Consider the following 26,782-nt stretch of genomic DNA (forward strand, 5'->3'; position numbering starts at 1 on the left):
GCCGGCAGCGCCGCCACAGCCCTCGGCGCCCCGGCCCCGGCCCCGGCCCCGGGGAGGAGCCGCGCGCCTGCCCGCCCCCGGCGCAGCCCTGGCCGGGGCCGCCGGCTCCGGCTCCGGCGGCAGCGCCAGCGGCAGCGGCAGCGGCAGCGCAGCGGCGCCCGCAGCATCGCCGAGCCGTGAGTACCCCGGGCGCGGCGCCGCCGCCGCCTGCGGCCGGGCCGGGCCGGGCCCCGGCGGCGGGTCGGTGCGGCGAGCCGGCGGCGGCGGGTCGGGAGCGGGGCTGCGCCCCGGGGGGGGGGGGGGTTTGCCTGCCGCTCGGCAGCAGCGCTGCCGCCCCCCGCGGACAAGTGTGCGTGTCGGCGAGGATGCAGTAGGTCTTGAAAACAACTGAGCTTGCTTTTAAACAGCTGCCTCTGCTGTCTGTTTCTCGTGTCTCAGCAGCGCTCTGTAGCTGGAGCTGTCAGCATTTCTGTTCTAGGCATGTTCCCTTTCCCCAGCCTCTGCCAAGTCATGGAGCGATCCCTCTCGTTAACGAAAAAGCTGCAGCTTAGCGCTCTGCGAGATCCCGGGGCGTAGCTCTGTGGAGGTTCTCTCGCTGTATGGAGCTGCGTTTCTGCTAAACCTCGGTGGAAGCAAACAAGCTATTTGGCATTGTCTGCTGTGTGGGAGTTGAAGGGCAAAGGGAGAAACGTTACCTCGACTTTTCTGGTCACTCTGAGGAGGCTTTCTTGGCTTCTGCAGTGACCATTAGCACAGAGAGCATGCCTCTAGTTACAGGCTGTCCAGCTGTGGAGGTGGTCTTCAGGAGCACGAGGCCAAGGCAAGCATCTGGCTTTGCTTTTTTGGCTAAGTAAACACCTCCCACTCCAAGGAGCGTCAGCCCGGGGATCTCTTCTCCGCTACAGCAAGGAAGGAATGCAGGGGGCTGCCCTGCTCTTTGAGAGTGGGTACATCTCCACTGATGGACAAGAGGTTTGTGCCAAGTTAGGGAGTGCAGAAACGGTGGCCTTGGTTTTATGGGGTCTCTTTGTAAGGTAAGCCAGCTCTCTATTACCTTAAATGGCAGCTGTCCAATGAAAGCCGTCTGGGGCATTTGCCATTGCTGGAGACCGTGAGGAAAGAGGTTAGTTCAGCAGTGATTTGGCAGCATGTAGTTTTACATATGCTTTCAATTCTGACAGTCTCCAAGCACACTAGACTGAGGCAGGTGACTTTGATGTGTCCTATGATGGGGCACAGCTGAAATAAGCCTGAAAGAACTATCTTCTGTTTTCAGGACTGATGGTCATGAGACGTGACCTGTGTGTAAGCATCAGGAGAGGAATAAGGACCTTGCAATAGACTTGTGATGCCTGTGTATCAAAGAGTCACCTCTGTGGGATATCTCCACTCTGCACACAAAGTTTTTCTCTTGATCCATGAAAACCCAGTGGAGATACCTTGTTCAGCACAGCAATGACTGAGACTCTTAGGGACCACAGCAGTGACTGAGACTCTTAGGGACCATAGGTGTAAACATCTGAGTTTCCTTCCTGAAAACTGAGTGATTCATGGATTTGAGCAAATAGTATCTAATTCAGACCAGGTCAGGTAGGTGAGGGTAATAGTGGTCCACTCTCTTGGCTTGATAGTGTGGAATCTAAATGGGCTTGCTCTGTAGCATCTGGAGTAGCAAGGATGGTCTCTGATACTTCCTACCAGTTAAGGCTGGCTTAGTGAGGATGGCAGTTAAACCTCTTTGCAGTACTAGTCCATCTGCTGGCCATCCACCCCTGCTCTCATCAGAGTCAATTTGAAATGGCACATGGAAATTAAGGCAGGCCTACTCTGAATGCTGGAGATCTGCTGGGGAGATCTACTGGGTTCAGGCCTTGCTTTAGTGTTCAGATGCTTGGTGTTCAGGTGTTTGATGTTCAGGCTTAGCAACTCAGAAGTGGAGCAGCCACACTGAAGTCTCAGTGCTGGTTCTGTGTTGTTTCAGGTCCTTGGTGTCCAACCTTTAGGTAAGCAGGTCTTGATCAATCAGAGTTCCCCCTTTCCATTTGGCCTGTTAAAACTGGCTGCAAGTCCTGCTGCCTTTTGTAAAGGACGTGGGTCCTCATGGACGGGTGTCGAGCTTCATCAGCTAAAATTCCCAGGGTCAGGACCCTTGTGGCCCTTGCAGCTTGCAGGAGAACATGAGAGGACTCTCTTAATTGTTTCCTGGCTTGAAAATAAGCTCCATCACTCCACAAAGTGATGCACTGAGCTTATCAGAAGAGGGAATGCAGATGTGCTTACATGGTCTTGTATGTCTGCATTGCCAACCCCTATGATGATTTACACTGGTAGGAGGCTTTGTAAGCTGTCTGTAAATGTGCTGTGGGCCATGTAGTCTCTGCTAAAGGGATGAGGTCAGCATGCAGCTGGTGACTACAGTCCAGCATGTCACCTCTGTTTGGACTGGGCCGAACTCCTGCACTCTCCTTTGCCGTGCAGAAGACAATATCCACTTAGCACAGGGTATAGCTGGGTGAACTTGGCCTTTACCTTCAGTGGACTTTAGCTGTGCATGGTGAGGGAATGTATATAACTTACTGCAGAGAGTACAGAGGCATCTGTTTGCACCAGCCTCCCTCCTTTGGCCAGGAAATGGTATTGAACCCTTGCCCTGCCCATGAAGGTGTGAAAGCTCAATGCAGTTTGTGGTAAATGATCCAGGACTCACAGAAGGTTTCCATGATGGATTGTCTGTTACAGTGTCCTGGGTAAAGGTTTTCTGGTTTTGGAGTGGCTTGGGTGAAGAGATTTGGCCTCTGGCCAGGTATGGTTCAATATGAGATGTGGCTTCATGTCACAGGCTCACTGGGAACCCAGTGCTGGCTGTTCTCCTTGCGTAGCTTTGTTCTGTTTTCCTGCATTCCCAGGTTCCTTTCATCACTCTATGGTTCTGTTTTAGGCTGAATGTCCTCTCTCACAAAAGGCTGCCTGGGAGGAAGCACTGTGCGAACAGAGCCTCAGCTCTGAGCGGAGCACAGTAGCAGAGAGAAGACAGGCTCTGAAAGCTCAGCAGGCCCTTGTGCATTGCTTCCATTTTCTCCTAGGAAATAAGCAGAGGCTGAGGACCTGTAGATCTCTCTTGCTTCTGAGTGGCAGGGAAAAGAGGGCTCTAGAGAGCTCTCAGGATCATGACCTCCTCTTTCATACAGTTATTCATAAGCAGCGCTTTACAGAGCGTTGACAGCAGCCAGGAGACCAGAGTGCTTTTTCTTTTTTCTTTCTTTATTTTTTTTTCTACTCTACTACTATAGCCACTAGGCCACATTGCCTTACTTCATATAGGCACCTTTCTCTTTAGAAGCTGAGTGATAAGTCATGTGAAGTCTCAGCATATTCATCACTCTCTTCTGATGTCAGGGCATTGCTGTGTGGTAACGACCCATTCTGTACTGGTCCACTGCCACCTATTGCAAGAAACCATCCTGCTGCACAGCCAGCAAGTAAAATGCGCAATCCCTGTTTCAGCTGCTGCTGACAAAGGATTTTGTGGCTTCTTAGCAAGTCTGGGGGCCAGGAATATTGAGTTCCTCTGATATGAGCTACTTTCAAGTGACTTGAGCATTCTGGTCTTTTCTCTGTTTACCTGTCTGAAAAATGAATTGAGGGTGGAGATGTCTGTCACAGAGGAGGTTAGAGGGAGGTCAGGACTCCCACAGTGGTGGACAGTACAGCTGAAACTGCAAACTATCGCTCTTTACTGACTGCAGAGGAGACTTGATGCTTGCCTACTGTAGAGGCTTGACGCTGCCTGTGCCGTAAAGTAGCACTGCACATGACAGTGTCTTGTCTCCAGTGTCTGCTGGGGGACATTGGGAGGGAGGAGCTAAGATGTAACCTATGTCTCTTGTAGAGACAAAGGGCTCCTTTTGATTTGATTTTGGTGTACTGTGTGTTGAGCTGTAGGAAATGCTGTCTGATCCTGATGCTGCTGGAGACTTGCACATTTTACTGAGTATCTCAAGGCCTCTTTACCGCCTGGGAATTCAGCAGTCTCAAACCTCTGCAGGTACTGACCTTTACAACCAATTATGTAATATGACCCAAATGTTAGCACAGACACCTCTAAATCCACCAGGCATGCAATCCTGCTTGGAGCTGCTCTGGTCTCCTGTGTGCAAAACACTGAAGGTGAAAGCTGAGTTTGAAGGTGTCCGTAACAAGGTTGGCACTAAGCCGGCCGGGCTAGAGCCCTTTATCTCTTCAAGGGGAGTCCCTTCAAGTATGGGAATGTCCAGGTGCAGACGTTGAGGTTCTGCCTTGCACTCCATCCTCTCTGATCAAAGGCACTTCTGAACATGAGCTGGAGTAAATGAAAGCCACATCATGCTGAGTTTCCAAACAAAACTCCCCAGGAGTAATGGGGAGACAGGCTTTAATGATAAAAGACCTCCAGCCTTCTGTATGCTCCGGAACCTATTGATTACAACTCACCGAGTTGCTGAAAGACACTGACTAGATCAATGTGCTGAATGTTCTTCCTTGCCTGAAGTCAGCACTGTCTGTGTTCTATAGAGCTGGCAATTGTGTGCAGTTTCCCCCTGTCCTCCCCAACCCCTTGCCAAGGCTCCACATCCTCCCTGGCAGCTTGTCACTTCTCTGCAGATGTCTAGACAGGAGGATTCAGTGCGTGTCAGTTATGCCTAATTCATTAAAAAAAAAAAAGAAAGAAAGAAAAAGGATCCCAAACCCTCCTGAGAGCTGGGGTTTTTCAGCCTTGCAGACTCAGGTCTGTCTGTGGTGCTCTGTGCTGCTTTGAGAGCTAGTTGAGAGTGGATTAATCTCACTGATTGGCAGGCATGGCTCTAGCCATGCCCACCTATCCACAGCATGGGGCTTTGGGGAATGGAAGATAGACTTGTGATCAAGGGGAATGTGGGCACCAGGTGCTGCAGCTAATCCTTTAGTGGGGGCTGTGCAGGTCCTTGGGGTAGAAATGAGATGGGAGGAGCATGGATGGAGTACCTGAGGTTCAGATGCGTGCTCATAATGGGCATCTGTCCTTGCAGCTCTCTAGGATTGTGTTCTTGATGTACTCATGTCCTCTACCATACTCATCAGGAGCTGGTGGAGGGTGCTAGGTGGCCAAGTCTTCAACCTTGGCTGTCTGAGGCTGCCAACTTCCAATCCTACTGTCCCTCCTGACACCTATGAAGGCAGAGCTGGTGCCAGGAATGCCAGCTCCTTTTGCCTCAGGCCACATTAAAGTCATTTTGAGTCAATATTTACTCTCCTTGCTGCTCTGTAGATGCAGTGGCAGTGACTGGATCTGCAGGTTCAAGCAGCTTGTTCACTTGCTTTCCCATCGTGCTGCTTGACTGTGTTGCCTTGCATCTAGCTGTGATGAGCAGAAGAAATCAAAGGCCTCTTGCAGCACAGGGCATACTTTGGAGGATGTGCAGCTGGCTGTGTAGCAAGCAAGGGAGTAGTATTTGTAATCTCCCAGGAGGGATCCTAGTCTAGTAGGTCCCTTTGCTTCCTCTCATGTACTTGCTTTTGCTCTTCTAGACTGAATGCATGATTATCTTTGTATAAAGACTGAGTATGAGCTAATGCATACCAACAATGTCTGTTTGAATTTACCTGGATGCAGGTAAAGTGTTACAGTGGTTGAGAAGGAACTGAAGTCCAAAATGTGGTATTAAAAGGGTAAAATTTTCTGTCTGTATCAGTAACATTAGCAAGACAGGCCCTGGCATGGACAATTTAGATTTAATGTCTGCTTTGCATCTGAGCCCTGGGTATATAGCACTGTATAACTTCCAATCCTGTTCAATTGTGTTTATTGTGTGGAAGGGAGTGGGAAAGATAGGAATGCAATATATTTTGTAATAGCCAGTGCCAGACCCTTTGAAAGAAGTAAGAATTCAGGATATCCCAAGCTTAAGGTGTAAGGAGAGGTGCTGTATGTCTGTTGTAGCTTGTGAAACAGCTTTGGTGTCTTAGAAATGCCTACTGCAAGAGGGTTACTGATGCAAAAATACTGTAAGTCATTTGGTAGCTTAATAGTTTCCCCTTAGGTGAAGGCTTCAGGGCAGTGAACAGGATTCAGCAAAAAGGGATAGCTCAGCCTGGTGCTATTCTTTTTTAGCCCCAGTGCTATTAACACGAGTTAATGTGACCTCCTCAAAAGCAAAAAGGAAGGTGAAAAGTTGCAGGTCTGCAGTGTTATTGGTTGGATCTCTGGATGTTGGTATATGGTGTATTAGTGGCCTTGCTTTGCAACAGCCCAACAGCACCTGTTGTTACTGGCAGGACAGCTCTTGGTGTATTGAATGGAAGGGATGGTCCCCAGGAACACGGGAGCACGTCTTGTCCCCAGCGCTGCTCCAAAGAGAAAAGAAGCTGCCTGTGGTTGTGCACACACGCACACACACAGCTAGGCGGGGGTTTGGCTGTGTCTCCTTAGTCTAACCGTTCCCTGAGCTTTAATGCATAGTGTGTATTTCAGTTCTTCAGGGGAACACTGAATTGCAGGAGGCTGCGGACTAGGAAATGGCCTCTGACACCTCTGAGGGGTTAAAAATAAGAATTCTGGTTTCTGCTGTAGGGGAGATGGAAATGCACTTGGAAGTGCTGATTCCTGCCTGTGAGTCCACTGTCAAGCTCCCTTCCCCTGAGATGTCAGGTCCATGCTGTTGCTGTGCCATAGGACAGGTTTGCATAGGTGGGTTACAAAAAGGACTTGGGGTTAAGCTAAAGGTCTAATTCCAAATCCTCTGCAGGAGATGCAGCACTGCCCTGAAAACATAGCTATATAGCTGATCTGCCAGAAAAGAGGCACACAAGGAAGCAATGGATTTAACGAATGACTGTATGTCATGTCTTGGAGTAGGGAATGCCACCTTCTCCACAGCAGGGACTGTCCCCCAACATCTGGCCAGCTGCACAGGATGTGTCATTGTGGTCTCCAAGTCTGGTGGGCACAAAATCTCCATCCAGGACTGTCAACAAAAAGCCATTCTCCAAGGTCTTCCTGGGGAAAGGGCAAGCTCTGAACCTTTCCCTGGAGGATCCTCTGTTCTTTGTTTATTGCTCAGAGCATTTCCTTTCACTCTCGGCAAAATATGTTTTTTTGTGCAAAGAGAACAGACCTCCCTTTGGGCAGGGATCATTTGCATTAATTAACAGAGCTGTTATGCATGGCCATGCTCTGTCGCATAGCAGCCAAACAAACGCCTTCTTTTTTTTTGTCATAACCTAAGAATTATTATAAGTCAGCCACTGCATCCATTATAGCTGATGCGTAACGCGCATTCACACTGCTGCATGCTCCACAAAAACGGGCTTGTACTTACTTCCCCCCACGGGAGCTTTGGACACTGCTTTACTGTCTCCTGTGGTCCAGGCACTTTTCCCCATTAATTAATTAATCTGAGCAGGGCTTGTAGATGTTCATTTCCTGGGAATGAAGTTTCACAAGGAAATGAGGAATATTTAGTCCTGCCAGTGAGGCTGAGAATTCAGGCAGTGGGATCAGTACAAGCAGCAGTCGAGTGTGTTTTCCCTTTTTTCTGACTGATTATATTCTGACCAGTTAAGGCCGAAAAACTCTAGTGGGAGCAAGTTAATTCAGAGCTGGTAGAGTGAGTGTGTGTGGTGTGAGGAAGGAGGACTGAGAAGTGGGACTGAAGGAGCTGTACCTGCTGTGAGCCTCAGGCCAGACCCATGCCAGTCCTCACTGTCTTTTGGGAAGGTGATTTTTTCCCAAGGTGACTAGTGGATGGGTGAGCTCTGCAGGGGAGGGACTGCCAAAGCCATGGCATGGGTGTAGCAAACAAACATCAAATAAAGTTGTTTCAGGCTGTCTGCCTGTGGGTCAGGTCAGCTGTGGCAGGGGAGAAGTGTCCTACTGGCAGGGTGGAAACATAAACTCAGCAGTGACAAGAGAAGCCATCTGGGTCACCAGGAAAATGGTAGAGTTGGATGCCTGTCTTTTCTTATGCTTGTGATGGGTGGATATTGCATGGTGCCCACACTGTAGATTTTTCTAGTGGTGCTGTGGGTAAGGCAGAATAGTGTGTGCTGGATGTGCCTGGGGAGCTGCTTCAAGGCCCCCTCTGCACCCACCGAGCTGTAGGACGCACCTGCTGGGAGAGGAGCAGGGGAATCAGCTGCCAGCGGAGAGGGTGCTTGCTGTAGTAGCTCTTCAGAGCCTGGAGCTGTGATCACGTGAGAGAGTCATGGTTTGTATTTCTCTGTCTGTCTAAATGTGATTGCTGATCCTTGAGCAGTGCTCCTAGAAGGGCTGCTTGCTGGAGGGCCTGGTTGTCTGGCATAGTAAGGCTCCTCTGGGTTTCTCACTCTTAGTCATGTCTGTGAGTGCTGATGTGTGTGGCCTACGGGGAGGGAGGAAGGCTTTGTAGGAACTGGGCTTCCCTGTCTAAATCCTAAGGGAGGAGCGTACAGGAAAGGGAAGGACTGTCCCTTGATGTGGGAACGCTCTTGGGAACCAGTGCAGTGGTTGGAACGACATCTGCCTTTGGCCTCACTCCCTGCTCGGCCACTGCCGAGGAAGCAGGAGTGACACGGCTGGGTGGCTCAGGGTGCTGGGCACTGGGGATGTTTCAGTCGAGCTGTTCTGCGGCTCCGCTTTCCCTTGCTGGGTGGGAGTGTGGAGAAGGGGGTAAAGAATGGCTGGCCTCTCTACCTCTTGGCTGAAGGGCTCATTGCAAGGAAAGATGTCATCGTTGTCAGTCTGCATTTATTTGTACTTGCCCAAAGCTGTGCAGTGACTCAGTGGAAGGGCTGGGAAGAGAGCCCAGGACTCCCGACCCTCTTTGGAAATGTGCTTAATTGCTGTAGCTGATGCATTGGCATCACAGTAACCTTCAGTTTCCTGTACCCTCCATGTCTTTCTCCTAACTGCCAGGGCTGAGGAGTTGTGTGGTATCCACTGGCCTGGCTGGGGAGGCGAATCTTTTATCACAAGTCTCTGTGAGCACAGCGAGGAAAAATCCCATCGTCTCCCTACTTACCTATCTTGTCCTGCATCATCCCATTTGTGTCCTCCCACTGCTGCTGAGCCTGGAGCTCCCATCGCTTGCTAGCAATGCTCAGGAGGGACTATGGGAGTACTCTCAATTAGAGCTCTGGCATGACTAAAATACTGATGGGGAGAAGTATACCCAGTAGCATATTAAAAAGGTAAGCCAGCTCAAGCAGGACAGGAAAACCCTCAGGCTTGCAGCTAGGGATGGGAATAAAGGCGTGTAAGCAGAGTCCATTCTCAGGCACTAAGCTGGGCCTGGGAAATGAGCTCTTGAGCCCAGGTAGAGATGCTAATAACTATACACTGCCTTCATGCAGGCATCTCTCACATGATGCTGTCTGCAGATGTTAATTAATGTGCCTAGAGTGTCCTATAAATGTTGCAGCTTTTTGAAAAGCTCAGCTGAGGGATATGGGAGAAGACCAGTTAACTCCTGGGATCGTCCTTGTTTTTGAGGGCACAGTGGTCCCCCACTGCTGGAAAGTGTCAACAGCCTTTGCTTTTGTCATGTGCCCGTGAGTTTTCCCCACAGACGGTGAGATGAGAAATCTCATATTATGCTTGCTGATGCAAGTAGAAGAGGGCATGGCAGGCTTCTCTCCTGTTTAGGAAAGATGTTTATTCATCTTCCTTCCTTCCCCAGACTCTACTATGTGATTTAAAAATGAATAGATGGCTGAATTCGTGCTGAGCAGGCTCGACACGGTGGGTTTCTATTTTTAGGCTCAGCACGGCTGGCGGCGTGTCGGGTTGTGAGGAACGCGGAGGCTGAGGGGATTCTCTTGCCGCAGGGATGCGGGGGCAGGTGCTTCAAGTGCAGCACACTGACTCTTTTTTTCTTTAAGCTACTGTTTTTTTTTTTTTTCCCTGCTCCGTCTCCCTTTTTCCTCCTGCTGCTCACTCATTTTCTCTTCACTCCCCCACCTTTCCTTTGGGTGCTGCTAGCAGGGAGACTGTCAAATGCCTTTCAAAACACAGTGAGCGGCTTAGATGCACAAAGCCTGGGAAGTGAAAACAACTTTGCCGAACAAATGCCCTTGTACCTTATTCAAGCAATCTATTTTTTGCTATGAACTAGTCCAGTTTATGCTCCGGTTCCCCTCCCTGGACTCTGCTGTGTGGAAGGACTGTCCCACTGCGTTCAGCTGTGCGTGTTTGTGTGCATGTATGCAGACTGAATTCTGCACTAGGTCCCAGCTACCCACTCAGTGTTCCTCTGTCCTCTGTTGTGTGCCCCTCATGTTAGTTCTGTCAAGCAAAAACCACCTGAAATTCAAAGTTATCTCTCAAAAGGGCAGCCAGCGTCTCAGCTGGAGCTGATTCCAAGAAGATATAGATCTCTGCTTTGCCCAGACTGCCTATTAGGCTAGTGCAGGAGTGGGAGCCTGCAAAGCTGGAGCAGAACTGTTTGGAGAAACTTTGGGTTTTGGGTGAGGCTGGACATGCCTGGTTAGAGAACACAGGAGGGGAGTGAAGATCAGGATGTTAAAGTGTGTGTCCTCTGTTTTCTAACTGACCGCCTGAGAATTCCCAGCCTTTACTAGCAAAGAGGCCAGAGTTGAACCCCAAGTCTGCAGAATTCTGAACGGGGGCTGTCCAGGTCTGCTATGGTTGCCTTTGCCCTCTGACTCAGCCTCCTAGATTGTGTGGGTGCAGGAAAGGCAGCAGCTCTCTGGCCTAAATCTTAGAAGGCAGGTGCATTAAAAAATCTTATAGCATCTTCTGGGAGCTAGAAGGGAACAACCAACACTTGAAAAAATGTAGTCTGTAACATCAGTCTTGCAGGTTAGAATATGGGGTTCCCCAGTTATTTACTGTTTAGGCTAATGAGGATTGTCATATTTGCTGTCTCTAGTGGTTCATTTAAGCTGTGTTTGGTCGATGCATGTCTGGCATGCCTTGGTGATCCTGCCAAGAACAGTGCTTCTGCTGATGTTGCATGGATATGCACAATGTTAGGCTGATTTGGGGAAAGTGCAACTTCAAGGGAAAACACTGTAGGCATGTATGTTTTACAGCAATGAGTGTTCTCTAACCTTCTGAAGTCAGGGGGGTGTTGATCTAGAGATAAACAGAGCTGGGAAGCAATGTCAGCACTAGACACAAACTAGTGAAGAGCCTCAGCATCGCTTTGTGACACTCATGTTCCTCCAGGGACTGTTCCCTCCCCAAAGCCATTGCTAGGTTATGAGCAGGATGATATTTCCCTGGCAGGGGTCTGTAAGAGAGACGTTATTCTTGTTCAGGGGCTTTAAGCAGTGGCAAACATACTTGGGACCCTGGGAAGAGTCTTGAGCTGGACCTATTCCTGTGTGGTTAATGCTTTGTTTTTCCTCCACATCAGTGACGCCGAGAAGGGAGAGCCCACTGCCTGCCCACCCGTGGCCATGGAAGGTGGCGTGCAGCTCCTCAACCGTGATGGTCACAGCATTTCCCACAACTCCAAGCGGCACTATCATGATGCCTTTGTGTGCATGAACCGCATGCGGCAGCGGGGGCTGCTCTGCGACATCGTGCTCCATGTGGGTACCAAGGAGATCAAGGCCCACAAGGTGGTGCTGGCGTCCTGCAGCCCGTACTTCCACGCCATGTTCACAAGCAAGTAGTGTCCTCTCTTCCCCGTGGCCAGGGTCTTCCCACTCCTAAACCCTCTCTTCCCTGCAAACCTCTTCCCTTTCTCTCCTGCTCCCTATTCCCACTGCCCTATCCTATGGAAGTATTTTGCCTGTCTATCATCTCTGTGGGCAAGTGTAATAACATTCCTCATTTGAGTCCTTTCCATGAATCCCTTTGCTCGTAACTCCCTGCACAGGTATCTTGATGTCCATCCTGCAGACATGGACACCGTTCCCTAGAGTATACTGCTGCTGCACCTTGCTGAGGCGTAGGTGGGAGACCTTCCTTGGCTGTAATGCTGGGCCGTGGAGGAGGATGTGGCCGGTTCTATGCACAGCCAAGGCTTCCTGCGGGTGAGCAATCCTGCTGTGAAGCTTCATTCATGTCTTGTATCTGTGTTGCCCCAGATGAGATGAGTGAGAGCCGCCAGACCCATGTGACGCTACACGATATTGACCCACAGGCTTTGGAGCAGTTGGTGCAATACGCTTACACAGCCGAGATTGTGGTGGGCGAGGGGAATGTGCAGGTAGGAGCCCTCCCAAATCTCTCTTCTCCACAAAGCCGTTCTGTACAAGACTCCTCCTTTGGGTGCTCTCTCTGCTTCAGACTTTCCTCTGTCATTCTGTGATGACACATGTATTTAGCAGCAGTCAGAGAGTTTATCTATTTTCCCAAGTCCAGGGATGTGGCTTCTGCAACTGCTGTGGTTGGGAACAGCTGCTCCAAGCACTCTGTGATGGCTGAGTCTAGTCCTGGGCATCTGCAGTTCTGCTGTTTTCCTGGCCTTATGTGTCTCTTCTACCTCTTCTTAAGCTTAGTCCTGTTGGAAGCAAAGAGTGTTTTGTCCTTTATGTGCTTGTTTGCATGAAGGTGCTCAGTAAGCCTGGTCTGCTGTTGACTTGCAGTGGGACCACGTTGAAAGTGGTGTTTTTTGTTCTGGAAATTCCCCTTTTCCCTGTACTTTTCCACTGCCAGACTCTCCTTCCTGCTGCCAGCCTGCTTCAGCTCAATGGTGTGCGGGATGCTTGCTGCAAGTTCCTACTCAGCCAGCTTGACCCATCCAACTGCCTAGGCATCCGGGGTTTTGCTGACACACACTCCTGCAGTGACCTCCTCAAGTCTGCGCACAAGTATGTCCTCCAACACTTCGTGGAGGTGTCCAAGACAGAGGAGTTCATGTTGCTGCCTCTCAAACAGGTAAGGCACCTGATGGGAGTGCAAAGGTCTGGCCTTGGCAAGGCTGTTTTGCTCTGTCCTGGAAGGTGCAGGCTGTGTGTCAAGAGCCCCAGGAACCTGCTGTGAGGGTACAGAGTTTAGCAGGAAGACTGTACCTGAATGCTGTGGTTTTTGTCCCCTCTATTTCACTGGGAGACAATATGGGGAATATGCTGTCAGGCAGAGAGCTTAATTCCCTGTGTAATAGGGATGGGAGTGTAGCGGGGGGAATTGTTGCAGTCACTGGTGCCTGCCACGTGAGTTCTGAGTATACTGCCCTTTCCTTGGGAAGACAGTCTAAGGAGCAAGCTGCCAGACAGCCGGCAGGTTCACCACTGTTCTGCAGGCAGGCTTGGCTGCCCTAGGCATGTAGCTGTGATGTTCAGAGCTCAGCTAATGTTTCCTACTGCTCTTCATGTGGTGCCAATATGGCCCCTGGCTCAATGCTGCCTGCAGGAGATGTGCTACAGCCTGGGCAGTCAGCACTCCTATCTGCCCATCCCATACTCTGCATCACTGAGCTCTGTATGGTCCCTCACCAGGATACAGACACTTCCCCTCATCCTTTCTTGGGGCAGGGGGGTGTGTGGCAGAGAAAAGTGGGTACGTGTCCTCACCTGTTCCATCACTGCTGTCCTCTTCAGGCAAATTCAATATCCTGGGAACAGCCTAGGCCTCTAGTTCCATCCCATGAAATATTGAAGTGAGATGCTAGCATGTAAACCTAGTCACCTGCCTACTCTCACTGATGTTTATTGGAAGTGTCAGCATTGCAGCAGCTTCTCACAAAGAATCAGGGGAGTGAACCAAGAGTGACAACCCAGGGCAGAGCTGTATCCATTACTGATGCTGTCAGGAGAGGAGAAGCACAACTGTTCCTGCCTAGTACAGGGGACCCAACTGCCCCTTGGCTCCTTTTGTGTCCAGTGATAGAGAAGAGCTGTACAGCCCTCAGCCAACAGTCTTTACAGAAGGTGGCTTACACTTTACTCCTACCTCTACCAGTGCTGTTCTGTTGGGCCAGTTACTCAGGTGTATGTGAATGTGTCCTTTGCTCCCAAACTGCAGCGACTCAGATGACATTTGTCCTTTCTATCTCCCTCTACAGGTGCTGGACCTCATTTCTAGTGATAGCCTCAATGTGCCATCAGAAGAGGAGGTGTATCGGGCTGTGCTCAGCTGGGTCAAGCATGATGTGGACAGCAGAAGACAGCATGTCCCCAGGGTAAGCCTGCTGGGGAAGAGGGAAGGTGACCTGGTTCCACCCCACCAGCTCCGAGTGTCTGGCCTGGGTGCATAGAGGGCTGGATGAAGCTGCACTGTGGCCAGAGGAAGGGACAGCTGGTCCCTGCTGTCGTATCTAGTCCAATTGTAAGTGGGGGCATTGATGAGAGAGTTCAGTTCTCCACAGTGTCCAAGGTGAAGTCCAAACTAGAGACAAGTCCAACAGGGACAGCCTGTCTGACCTTTGGCAGCTCAGGCACGTAGAGCTGTTACCCTCCCTGAGATTTCTCGGGGAGGATGTGGACAGCAAGGGGCACACTGCCTTTGAGCCTGCCAGCGCCCAGCAGAAACCTAGGGACGGGCACCCTGTTCACTGGATCTCTTTGCTCTCATGCCTCCTTACAGGCAGAGGGCCGGAGCACTGCAAGGAAGCGTTGTATGGTGTCCCCCAAAAGGCTGGGACTGAGATAGGGTAGGATGAGGTAAACTCTGTCCAGTGTTTCCCTGTGAGCTTCCAGTTACCCCAGAGCCCAACCCTAGAGAGCTCTGTCACCACGTTTGCTGGTTGTGTGCACTCAAACATCCCTCCTGTGAGTCATGCAGGCAATGTGGGGCATGAGTCCTACAGGGTAGAGAAGGCTGGTGTCTGGGTGCATGCTGCCCCCAGTGAGCACTGTTGGTAGCCAAAGCTGGGAAGCTGAGCTGTTGTTGAGATAGTAATGTAAGTGCTAGAAGAGGATGTGGGCACCAGCAGAGGGTCAGGCAGAATCTGGAGGTGGCAGTAAGATACATTACTGCCAGGCTGAGGGCTCCTGGCTCTGCAGGAGCCAGGCTGAGTTGTTGGATGTACTTTTGTGCCCTTTGCCATCAGCTGCCTGTCCTGCCAAGCAAGCAGGATGACATCTTCAGACGGAGTCAGCCTCCATAGGGTCCCCAGGGCCTGTTGGGAGATGCAGGGCCTGCGCTGTGCAGAACCTTTTCTGCCCTGCTGATGGGGCATGGCTCCTCTCCCCTCAGCTCATGAAGTGTGTGCGACTGCCCTTGCTGAGCCGGGACTTCCTCATGAGCAATGTGGACACAGAATTGCTGGTGCGGCACCACTCGGAGTGCAAGGATCTGTTGATTGAAGCCCTCAAGTATCACCTCATGCCAGAGCAGAGAGGGGTCCTTAGCAACAGCAGGACAAGGCCACGGCGCTGTGAGGGGGCCAGCACCGTTCTCTTTGCTGTAGGTAAGACACTGCTGGGGAGAGGACAGTCCCCTCCACTCACTCGCATGCACAGTGCTTCCCAGGGCCTCTTGATTGTCGTTTGCTCTGTTTGCTGTCCCATGTGCAGGTGGGGGGAGCCTATTTGCCATCCACGGGGACTGTGAGGCTTATGACACGCGGACGGACCGGTGGCATATGGTGGCCTCCATGTCGACTCGCAGGGCCAGAGTGGGCGTTGCTGCCATTGGGAACAAGCTGTATGCTGTGGGCGGGTAAGGAGGGTGTGGGAACTGTGTGCAGAGAGCTGGCACAGCTGCCTGCGAAGGCCTTTAAACAAAACCAGGGGTGAGATGGCACAGGGCCGCTCTGGTAGCAAAGAGGGACAACAGAAGAGGAACAAGAGGTTGGCCCACTCAGGGCCAGTCTCTTGATGGAGAGATCAGACACCTCTGAGGTACTAACAGCAGAAGGAGCAGCAGCTGAAAACTGCTTCCCTGCCCTAGCTGTTCAGAGCAATGCGTTTGCTCACTTTGATATATATATATATATATATATATATATATATATATATATTTTGGTGGCTACATCCTAGACGCCCGTCTTTTCCTCCTGTTTGTCCGAGCCCTATGTTGCAGGCTGTTAAAGAGTCTGCTAATCCCCAGCCCGCCTCTGATCCCGTGTGCTCAGCCCTCTGAGTTCTACTTTCTCTGCAGATCCACAGGAAAGCTCACTTAAGGGGTCTCCCCTTTCTGCATGTGCTTTTGGTGTACCCGGCCTTGGAGGAAGCTGGGCTCAGGGGAGAGGGACAGTGATAGAGACCCAAGCCAGGCTGTGCTGGTTTGGCTCTTGGTCTGCTCCTGAGCTCTGTGACCTGCTCACAGGCTCACCTGCAATCTGGGCTCCCCAGCTTTTACATATTTTCCCTTTTTCTTCCTGCAGTTATGATGGAACATCTGACTTGGCCACAGTGGAATCCTATGACCCTGTCACCAACTCCTGGCAGCCTGAGGTGTCCATGGGCACCAGGAGGAGCTGCTTGGGTGTAGCAGCACTTCACGGGCTTCTCTATGCTGCTGGGGGGTATGATGGGGCCTCGTGCCTGAACAGGTAGGGGATTGCCTTGCTGCTGGCTCTTCACTGCTCTTACGTGCACTGTCCTTGGTGCTGGGTGTCTGGGGCCTACTGGCTGCCAGGCCTACTCCTGGCAGATGGACTGGCCCCAGAACAGATTTATTGCAATCCAGCTCTCTGTCTTCCCCATCCCAGATAGCAGAGCAGCATCTTTGGCCTAGGCAAAGTTTCTTTTTTGGGGGAAAATATATTTCATAGCTGTCTGTCACAATAAAACACATCACTTGTCAGTTCCTTCCTCTCTTTCTGCTATCTGAAGCAGCTTCCTTGGAAGCTGCCCATGAGAGCCTGTGTCAAAGGGCTTTGACCTAGGCTTTGCTAGTGTCAACCTGTATGTTCCTCTTTCCATTCCTGGTGCAGTGCAGAGCGATATGACCCTCTGACAGGCACTTGGACATCCATCGCTGCCATGAGCACCCGGAGACGCTATGTCCGTGTGGCAACACTAGGTGGGTTATGGCGTGAGGACCTAACTGACTTCTGTGCTGATCATCTCCTGTATTTCTAGTGCTGCCTTTTGAAGTTTTTCTGCTCCAGTTTCCCCTTCCTCCTCAGATTTCCTAGCCCAGGTCTGGATAGCCTAGCCTTCCCTCTGCCATGTCCTGACATGCTCCCTGCCCTTACCTTCCTCCTTAACCTCTGGAACAGTTAGGTTTCATCGCATTTTGGAGGCAACTCCTCAGGGGACCCACCACCTGTCTCTCAGCTCCTTTGTGCTTCTTTCTACCTTGGAGCAAGAGAGCTGGCTGTAGATGATATCCCATCCCTGGAAGGGAAGAGAAAACCCTGTTACTCCTCTGTTGTAGAAGGTCCTTTTGCTAATAATCAAAGTAGTTGTGTAGAATCAAAACTGCCTGTATGTGGCGTATCACAGCGTTAAGTGAAATGATCCCTTCATTGTCCAGTGTGGGTATGGAGTTAATGAAAATACCACTCCCTACCCCATCTGGTGCAGGACCTCTGTGGCAATGCCAGGGTAGCATACTGTTCCCCCCAGCCCATGCCATGTTGATGCTGTGTGGTGTCCCTGGGGTGCCTCTCCTAGAGGCACCAACTAGACTCTGGTTTCAGCTCTCAGTGCTGACTTAAGAGGTTCCTTCTCCTTCATCACCAGGTCACACCCTCTGCTTGCCATGGCCCTTATTGGCCTTCCTTTGCCTCTCCTGCTAAAAATAACCCACTGCTCAGGCGGGCAGCACTTGCAGCATCCATAATGAGGAAGTCAGGAAGTAGCAGGTGGACAAGCTCTCTGGAAACCTTGCAGCATGGCAGAGGAATTGCATAATGAATATTTTGCAATACTCTGTGCTGCAATGGGGAGGGAGAGCTATGGGAGCCATACTGAGAGCAGCTTGGCTGTCTGGGGAATGGAAGGTACTGTGGTTCAGCTGGTACCACCTTGGAGTCCATGCAAGACCTGTGGGAGGCTGTGCTGGTGCTGTGCTTGATGGCTAACTGTATATGTGATTGCCTTTGCAGATGGCAACCTCTATGCTGTTGGAGGATACGACAGCTCGTCCCACTTAGCCACAGTAGAAAAGTATGAGCCCCAGGTAAATGCAAGATACAGCATGCCTACTAACCCTTTTCTCTTTCCCCTTCTGATGGGTGCTTGAAAGGGTACTGCAGAAGGCTGAGAGCCACACCAGGATGCTGGAGAAATGACGTGACCATGAGAGAGAGAAGCTATGCATGTTCTTAACAAACAGCTGCCATGCATTAAGATAGGACCACTTCCTAGCAAAATATTGCAGCAGCAGTGGAGCAGAAGGCATGCCCACACTAGCCTGTGCAGCGTAGGCCTGCCTGCCTCCTTTGTGACTTAGGTCAGCTTTGTGAGATGGAATTGGCTGTCACCTTGGCCCTTCTGCAGAAGCAGAGCAGCTGTAGGTGCAATCCAGAGCAAAATGAACCAAAACTCATCCATACAGGCCCTGAGATTGTTTGAACCACCAGAGCCCCCTCTATTCCCATTCTGTGTAGGTCAGCTTGAGTTCTCTAGGAAGAACAGTTCTTGATTGTGCAGTGAGCCTGCAGATGAGGCCTCTGCTGCCTATTCATCCAGAGCAGTTAGCTGTGATTGCAGCGGGCTGTGAATGTGTGCTGGGTCTGGGGTCTTAGAGCTCTGTTAGAGGAGGCTGGGTTGCTGCAAAGAGATCAAAGAGGAGGTCTTGGAGGTTTTGCATTAGCCGTAAAGCCACAGCCATGACTTGTACAGATTGGAAATAGATACAGCTCAACTCTGTGACTGGGCAGGGGTTCAGCTGTAATGTGACTGGCAGCTTGGTGCAGAGGTCTCTGTACTTAGGCTCCTGGGATGGCAGGTCTGCCAGCTGCAGCTGTGCTTTTCTGAGCCTGTCAGCAGAGGTCTCTTCTTGGGCATGCAGTTCTTCCTGTGGGAGATTTTTCACCTGCAAACTTTGATTTTGGTTTAATTTAAATCCCTTCTGGAGCCACAGAGATGAGGATATCCTAGAATTCCATGTTCTCAGGCCTCAAAGGCACTTATGTGGAAGTGGGAAGAAAAACCTGTCCTGTTGGAATTTGTGATTGGCAATACTTTGTGTGCACTCCTGTATTTTGGCAGGGACAAAGCCATGCAGCAAAGTTCTCCTCCCTCTGTTGTCTCATGACATTGTGACTTCTCAAAAGATTTTTTTTTTCTGTGAGATGAGAAAAAGCTTACTATTACCAACACTCTTTTGCTGTTGACTCAGGCAGGATGCTGTGGTCTGACTGCAGCTGAGCTGGATAGTCAGATTGCCCCTGTCTGTTTGTGTCTGACAAGCCAGATAGCAATGTTGCAATCATTTAGCTGATGCCCTAGTACGCACTAGCAATTAATTGCCTCTGCTACAAGTAGAACTTTTCCAATGCCTCTGACCCTTCAGGTGAAGGGAAAGAACAAGGGTCCCTGAAAAAGCCTTTTTGGGGGAAGACCAGTATGTAAGGAGCTGAGTTCCTACAGCAGGCTTAGCATCACAGGACTCAGTTGGTGAGGCAAGTGGAAAGTGACTTGTATGTGTTGCTCACAAACTTACTATGCTCTTTCCCAGATCAACACCTGGACACCCATTGCCAACATGCTAAGTCGCCGGAGCAGTGCAGGAGTGGCTGTGCTAGAGGGGATGCTCTATGTGGCTGGTGGCAATGATGGGACCAGCTGCCTTAACTCTGTTGAGCGCTACAACCCCAAAACCAACACATGGGAGAGCGTGGCACCCATGAATATCCGTAGGTAAGCAACTCTGCCCTGACCTCTCTTGAGCTGCTGGGAGCCTGAGCCGCTGCAGTCAGGAATAGTGAATCCATCTTACTGAGAGTCTTGCCTTACTTTGGCACTGCAAACAGAACAGTGCAGACATGCCCCAGTGGCTGGCTAGTACTGCAGCTAGCTGTCTCTGTGCTGCCTGCACACGCGCTCCCTGCTGCTCTGTAAGGGATTGGTATGTGCATACCGGCTGGGTGGATTAGGGGTGTTCTGCAGCAGGCGTTGTCTTCAGAGGGATTTGTCCTCAGCAATCTGTGTGGCTGTATGGGAAAAGGCAGTATAGCTGGCTGAGGCCAAGTAGATGTTTCTTGGCTGAGGGAGGATTTGTGCTTGGAAGTCCAAGGATTTTAGGCTCCTAGGACTTGTTATTTAGAAGTGATGCTTCTCTAGTGGAAGGGGGTATCAGAGATGAGGAGAAAGACTTGAAGCTCTATTTTGAGCAGCTCTGCTACTGACTCTTGTTGTTTGAGCCTGGGCAGTTCGGTTTCACTGGGCATTTGTGAGGGGGATCCATCCTTTTAAGGGGTAGCAGACTCTGGCCAGTCCATCTGAGGCGCGGAGCTCCCTTCCGGCTTGCGTACACTGCATTTGGCCCTCACATTCCTGTAATCTTTACATGGTCATTCTAGGAGCACCCATGACCTGGTGGCCATGGACGGGTGGCTGTACGCAGTGGGTGGCAATGATGGGAGCTCCAGCCTGAACTCCATCGAGAAGTACAACCCCCGCACCAACAAGTGGGTGGCAGCTTCGTGCATGTTCACGCGCCGGAGCAGCGTGGGGGTGGCTGTGCTGGAACTGCTCAACTTCCCTCCCCCTTCTTCGCCCACCCTATCGGTGTCTTCGACGAGTCTTTGACAAAGAATCAGGGCCTGCTTTATCTCAAGGGGACAGGGGTGCCTGGCAGAGTGCCAGGCCAGTGTGGCCTGCCTCACGGGGCAGTCAGTCACTGTAGGAGGGAAGCAAAGGTACTGACTGCTGCCTCCAACCTCAGCACTCCTGTGAGCCCCAGGGGGCCATCCCCGCTCTTGGTGCACACATCGGTTCAGCACGACAACGGTGGTTAGAAATGCGCTTCCTGTATGAGGGCCCTTCTCCCAACTGATGGGGAAAGGGGGTGCTCTCAGCTCCGTTTGGACACATCTCACCACTCACCCGAAAGGTGTTTGTTTCCTTTGGGGAAGGGAAACTTCACCATTGTTGCTTCGTGGATTAACATTATCCAGCCAATGCTACACATATGAGCACAGCCAGCCTCAGCGGCTTCCAGGAGTCCTGCAGGGTGGCCGAGGTGGACAGCTCTCCTCCCAAGGACATGGCTGAATGTACAACTGCTCCTATGAATGTCACTGTAGCCAAACTCTTTACCAAGTCTACTGCTCACTGTTAAAGACTTTGAGACCACTGCATGGTTCTCAATGGTGTCTAACTGATGCCTTAAAGCAAACAAATGAAAGAAGCCCAACTAAGGGATGGGGCCTGGAGGAAGCAAAGTATGGAGATAAAGCTGGATGCAACATCCTGAACCCTCTGTTTCCATAGTTGACTGGTCCCACCTCATTCACTGAGATCCCAACTGACCACTGCTGTGGGGAGTGCCCAGACAGGTGGATGGGTTGAATGAACTGATTTGCATTTGCACCATTGCTCTCCAAGGTTCAGCGGCTGTCTGCTATCTGCATGTAGTTCTGGTTCACAGTTTGACTGGGATCAGATCAGCCAGATTGCTGTTTCCCTCTCTGCAAAGCAGATTCTGGGCTTATGGAAAGGTCTTGGTTCTTAAAGAACAGTTCAGCCTCAAGAAGAGTTTCCTGGCATTACTTGCTTTATTTTCTGCCTCTTTTATTTGAATGCATTTTTGGAAAATGTTACTGACTCGACAGCCCTTTATTTTTACGCTTTCCTGGTATTCCCAATCCCATCTGCACTTAAAGCAGCAAAAGGGTACAATTATTTTTTTAATTGTCAATGAGACAATGTTCTGGAAGGTGTTCTCTACAGATGTGTGGGAGTGCATGCATGTGTGAGATACTGTATGTACAGTGAAAAGAGCATGGAAGGGACCATTTGCAATTAGCAACTTCCTGGCAATTAAGCAGCCACTTTAATTAACTAAAGATTGGATAAATTAGAATTGTAGTCACAATTACTCACCTGTGGTTCTAGACCCACTTGTGCCATGGAACCTCTTGGTTAGTGACTTTGGATATGTTTTTAGCGTGTATGCCCTAAAGTGTGTGGATGAGTCTTGAACGAAGAGATATTGTCAGGTGCTCTCTACATTATAGAGGAATGAGTCACCTCAACAGTGTTCAAATTTGGCATTGGAAATATGGTATTAACTGAAAACCTTTTTCTAATTTATTCCTTTATCCTTTTTCCCTTACTCCTTCGCCTTTCCTACTTACAGTGCTTAGATTTCACTTGTGATGGTTTTTGTTGGCTTAAATTTTTAAAAGTGGGTAGAGATTCTTTGTTCTCCTCTTTTTTGGGGAGAGGCAAAAGAAGAGTCGGAGGAGAGATGAGGACTTCCCAACTTAAGAGAGTTTTTATTGCGATCTTTTTTCTCCTGGACAGGTGCCCATCATGTTTTATAAGCCCACTTACAGTGCCTGAAGTTGGATACCAGAAATTACCAGCTGATTCTGAAAAAAATCTAGGCTGCTTCTCCCCAGCCTCTCTCCAAAGACACACTCTGGAATTTCAGGCTGTGGTGATTTCTTTTCTTTTTGGCTTTTAGGACAGACTTTAAATCTACTTTTAGTTCCCATCTCACTTGCCAAGCCTTTGACACAGTCACAGCTGAGCGGCTTTCCCATTCCTGTATATTGTGGAGGACACCCTGTAATGACTCTTGGTGAACATGGCAAGCATGGCAATAGGGCTGCCATAAATAGGTCTCCTTGGTTCAGAAAAACTCAGACAACTCAGAATTCAGAAATCTGCTTGGTTCAGAAAACTATGAAATCACTGGTTTGCTCTTTTTCTTGTGTGTGTGTGTGTGTGTGTGTGTGTGTGCGTGCGCGTGTGTGTGCTTGCATGCCTGAGAGATGTCCATCCTTTTCTTCCCAGGATTTTAGTCTTCTACTGGATTGGTATCAACCAGTATATTCAAGGTGCCCCTGGCTCTAGGGTCCTCTTGGAAGGAGGATCAGCCTAATAGTCATGGACCTGTCAGCAGTGAATGGTGCTGGCTACTGGGACTTGGCCTGACATGCTGGGGCTTCTACTGGGGCCTCTGCATAAGGCAAGGGGATGGAATAAGGAGAGCATAGATCAGCCACCTCGCTGATGGCAGCACCATGCAATAAGCAGGGGCAGTGCAGGGGCCAGAAGGGAACTGCTGAGGAGAGAAACAGGACTGAGCTGAAACAAGGAATGAGGTTTTGGAGCAGTGGCTCAACTTCTTACCAGCTGCTGCTACTGCTGCTGCAGCATGAGCAGTGTTACTGCCTTAGAGAGGTGACAGGCAGGCAAAAGCGGAGGAGAGCAGTGTAACTGGCTGAGGAGCACATTTGTGCTGTGTCTCCTTGGCCCCACTTGTAATCTTAGACAACTTTATAAGTGGTGTGCAATGCTGTTCTGCCTCTCGAGGGAGCACATAAACAGGCAGTGTGACTTCTGTTGCCCACTGGTTGGGTCCTGAGCAATATCCACCACTGAGCCTGTTCTGCAGAAGCTTGGGGAGGAGGGATCCTTTTGTGGCTCTGATGTACTAACTATGCAGGTGCTTATTGCTTTCCTGTAATGGAAAAAAAGGAAAGAAAAGGGGAAATAGATCCCCAGCAGCTTGTGGGGGTCCAGAGCACCCCAAACTACACTGTGTGGACACAAGGTGTCAGCATCTGCCCTGGGAGGAGATCCCAGGGATGAAACTGTTTCTGGTGCTGCAAATCCCTTGCTGAGGCAGTGGCCTTGGAGAGGGGTATGCGTCTGTGTGTGTCTGTGTGTGTGTAGTACCCTGTCTGAGGAGGGGAAGAGAACTGTCAATGATCTGTGGTTTCTCAGCTGGTTTTAGTTAGTGGTGTCTTGCCCAAAATACCAGTTGTGCGATTTTCTGTGTGAGCTGTTTCCAGCTGAGGAGCATTCCTAAGCAGGTGATGGCTCCTGGCTGTGTGTGTTGCCGTGTTTCACACAGGGATCCTGCTGTCAGTCTGCAGTGAGATGGCAAGGGTAAGCAGGAGCTCTTGCCCTGTCCTGGGGGAGATGTTCACTTGGCCTTGCTGCTAGGCAGACCTGGTCTACTCCATGTCAAACTGTCGTCGTTTTGATTTCTCTGTAAGTTATCTGACTTATTTATGTGGAACTCTGTTTCTCTGAATTTTTGCACTATGTGGGATTGGGGAGGGGATACAAGCAATACAAGCCAATGTGTACAATAAAGACGTTTTCTTGAATCCTTGATCCTGCCCAGTGCATCCTTCCTTTCTCTTCCCTGGCTCTGCTCCCAAGAAGGCATGTAGCTGGTTTTTTTTATTGCTCTCTGTGGAAGTGGAGAAGGAGCCCCCAGGCAGAAGATGTGCATGGTGGGTTGCTGTGTGTCTGTGCCTGAGCAGCCACTGAGTTCGTTTCATCTCTCTGGGTACAGCTGCTCTGGGCTTTGGGGCATCTGCGTGGAGCAGGGACCCATGTCTGCCTGGGTCAGGCCCCAGTGGACTGGCCCTGCAGTTGTGGATGTGTTTTGAGGAACCTCAAGCAGGCTAAAAAGAGCAGCTTAATTCAGCCCTGGTTCCTCTAGGCCCTGGTGCAATGCTCAGCAGCTTGGTGCCAGCTGCCTGGCCAAGGAGGTTGCTATCCTGTGGACAAGGTCTTCTGTACTCTCAAAGAGGGTGCTGTGTTTGAGCTGTCTTCAGCTCTCTCCTGCTGTGCTGCAACCCTGCAGAAGGAAAGAGCAAGACAATGATGCTGATGGTATAGGAGGCTGCTGGGACAAGACCAGCTTGAAACACAGGGGCTTTCGAAGCAGGCTGATACCTCTCCCTGCCTTTAAATTCTGGTTAAGTAGTTTGGACTCCCTGGGTATCCCAATCTCCAGTGCTATAGATAGCCTTCCCCTGTACTGGAAGTGAAATCCACATGAGAAACATCCTCCTCTACCTCCAGCTGTCACATGCATCTTGCCTGGAGGCAGGAGTAGCAAGCTGGTCCCATGCAGCAGCAGGGGAGGCTCTGCAACAGTCAGTTCTACCTTCAACAGCTGCTGCCAGTCATTGCTGCCTACGGGGAAAATACTAAGCTCATTTTATGATAGTGGGGGTGCAGAGGGCAAAAAGGGCAAGGAGAAGCTGCATGACACGGGGTACAAACATGCTGTGGGGAATGGAAGGGAACTTTCCCTTGCACATGTGCTAGTGCCTTGCAGTAAAGCCCTGATGTTGTATAGCAGTCATGCCAGACCCAGTTTTTATCCTGCCGTGTCCTCTTTCTCCCTGCTCTCCAGATTCTTTTTTCTGTCTCAGGTTTCTGTAAAAAACTACCACGCTAAAAGCCCAACTCCTTCCCCCCCAAGTTCAGGCACTCCTGCTGCTGGAAGCAGAGCAATGGGGGTGTGGGAGAGCAGTTTTCCTGCAAGCCTGTGTGCCCAGTGAGCAGAAGAGTGAGAGCTGTCGTCACCTGCAGGTCATGCCTGCCCCTGCCAGCCTGTTAGTGGCGTTACTGGTGTCCCAGTGGACAAGACAATGTACATTTGCAGGACTGATGGAAATAGCAGGAGAGAGGTAGGTATAGCACTGTTTTGAGCTGTAAAGTTTTTCTTTGAACAGGCGTGTTGGAGAATCCGCGCATGTTTGGTCACACTGCAAGACCACGTTAGCCACGTTTTTTAAGGGGAATGATCCTTTTCCTGAACAAAGTAACAATTGTTGCTGTTTGCCTATCCCTTTTGGTCTCTCTCAGGAGGCACTGGGGCATGTCTTCGCTGTTGCAGAGTTGCTTCACAGTCCTGCACAGACAGACCAGAGTTTGGGGAATTATCCATCTATAAAAGTTACAGTATTTCGGATAGGGCTTCTCTGGAGGGGTATGTCCTGTTGCTTTGCTCAGCTGTGATGGGTTAATGAATTATACAAGTCAGAAAGGGGAGGAGGGATAAAGAGGCTGTTTTCAGAAGTCAAGTATGTGGAGCCTTTGACAAATTTTATGGCATGTCTGTTATCAGCCACCCTCTCTGGGTAAGTGTTGCCTAACTGTATGGTTAGTTCTTTGGGGGTATGTTGATTTTGTTACTGCTATCTTTGTTATTATACTGCTATTTATTATTATACTGCTATTTTTGTTGCTACTTTTGTTGTTGCTTCAGCTTTAAGACGTGGTAAATACAAATAGAGCCTAAGGTCAGAAGGGACCATCGTGATCAAGTCCAATATATCTGTTAAGACTTCACATAACAAATCCCTGTTTGGTTCAAACAAACCTTCTAGCAAAACATCTTTTCCTGGTTTTGAAAGTCCCCTGCTGAAGAAGCCATCGCAGTCCTCAGGGAGTTGTTCCAATAAGAAATAACCGTTTCTGCTAAAAATACATGCCTTGTTTTTGGGTTAAACCTGTCCATCTTCAATTTCTCAGCATTGTTCCTGTTATCTCTTTGCCAGCTGTTTGTATGTTCCCCATGCAGGTGCTTCTAGCCTGACTGCATCACTTTGTAGCCTCTCTGCTATGGTAGCAAGATGGAGCCGCTGGATTATCAGTCAGAATAATGTGGAAACAGAATACCCATCAGAAGCACCCTTCTCAGAGAGCGGTCCCTGTTCACAGGTGCTTTTGAGTATCCCTGGCTAGTCACCCTGTAATATATTTGTGTATCTTAGTGTGTATTATTTTAGGCTCTTACTAGAAGGCTGTGTAGCTGTATCACATCAAGTGCTTTATAGTAATTTCTTGATTCAGCACCAATATTTTTATTAAATATTTTTTCGAATAGGATAGCAATTAAATTAGTTTTACAAGAATTAATTTCCATAACCCCTAGTTGATTTGTATTAATTGTATTATCCTCTGTTAATTTTTAGTTAATCAGACTCCCTAACAGCTGTTTTATCATTTTCCTAGGGATCAGTGTCATGTGACTAACAAACCCATAATTACT

At 50.0% G+C, this 26,782-nt stretch overlaps 2 protein-coding genes across 5 annotated transcripts in view; both read left to right on the forward strand.

Annotated features, from left to right (window-relative positions):
- The first annotated feature begins 101 nt into the window (after nt 1–101).
- Nucleotides 102–24,100, forward strand: KLHL17 (kelch like family member 17). Of its 4 annotated transcripts, XM_062593127.1 has the most exons (13): nt 102–176; nt 11,373–11,626; nt 12,052–12,173; nt 12,623–12,844; nt 13,971–14,087; nt 15,104–15,317; nt 15,424–15,568; nt 16,236–16,403; nt 16,788–16,876; nt 17,907–17,980; nt 19,484–19,665; nt 20,328–20,435; nt 23,837–24,100. In XM_062593127.1, exons 2-13 carry the CDS (start codon nt 11,416–11,418, stop codon nt 23,859–23,861), a joined length of 1,677 nt encoding a protein of 558 aa, XP_062449111.1. In that variant the 5' UTR covers nt 102–176; nt 11,373–11,415; the 3' UTR covers nt 23,862–24,100. The 4 variants fall into 4 exon arrangements, with proteins under 4 accessions (XP_062449111.1, XP_062449110.1, XP_062449112.1 ...); XM_062593126.1 differs by having other exon boundaries at nt 20,328–24,100; XM_062593128.1 differs by lacking the exon at nt 20,328–20,435.
- Nucleotides 24,101–25,180: 1,080 nt separating this feature from the next.
- The window catches only part of PLEKHN1 (pleckstrin homology domain containing N1), a 32,379-nt gene continuing 30,777 nt past the window's right edge, over nt 25,181–26,782 (forward strand). Inside the window, exons 1-2 of the mRNA XM_062593131.1 lie at nt 25,181–25,415; nt 26,312–26,451. The gene's annotated coding sequence lies outside the window, so the exon portion shown is untranslated. The remainder of the gene's footprint in view (nt 25,416–26,311; nt 26,452–26,782) is intronic.

Source organism: Rhea pennata, chromosome 22 (assembly GCF_028389875.1).
Source record: "Rhea pennata isolate bPtePen1 chromosome 22, bPtePen1.pri, whole genome shotgun sequence".
NCBI lineage: Eukaryota > Metazoa > Chordata > Aves > Rheiformes > Rheidae > Rhea > Rhea pennata.

Excerpts from the sequence above, each read along its gene's own strand:
- KLHL17 (XM_062593126.1), top strand. The coding sequence starts at position 11,416 with ATGGAAGGTGGCGTGCAGCTCCTCAACCGTGATGGTCACAGCATTTCC. Across the intron at positions 12,845-13,970 it reads TGTTGCTGCCTCTCAAACAG|GTGCTGGACCTCATTTCTAG; the intron begins GTAAGGCACCTG and ends CTCCCTCTACAG. Across the intron at positions 14,088-15,103 it reads GAAGACAGCATGTCCCCAGG|CTCATGAAGTGTGTGCGACT; the intron begins GTAAGCCTGCTG and ends CTCTCCCCTCAG.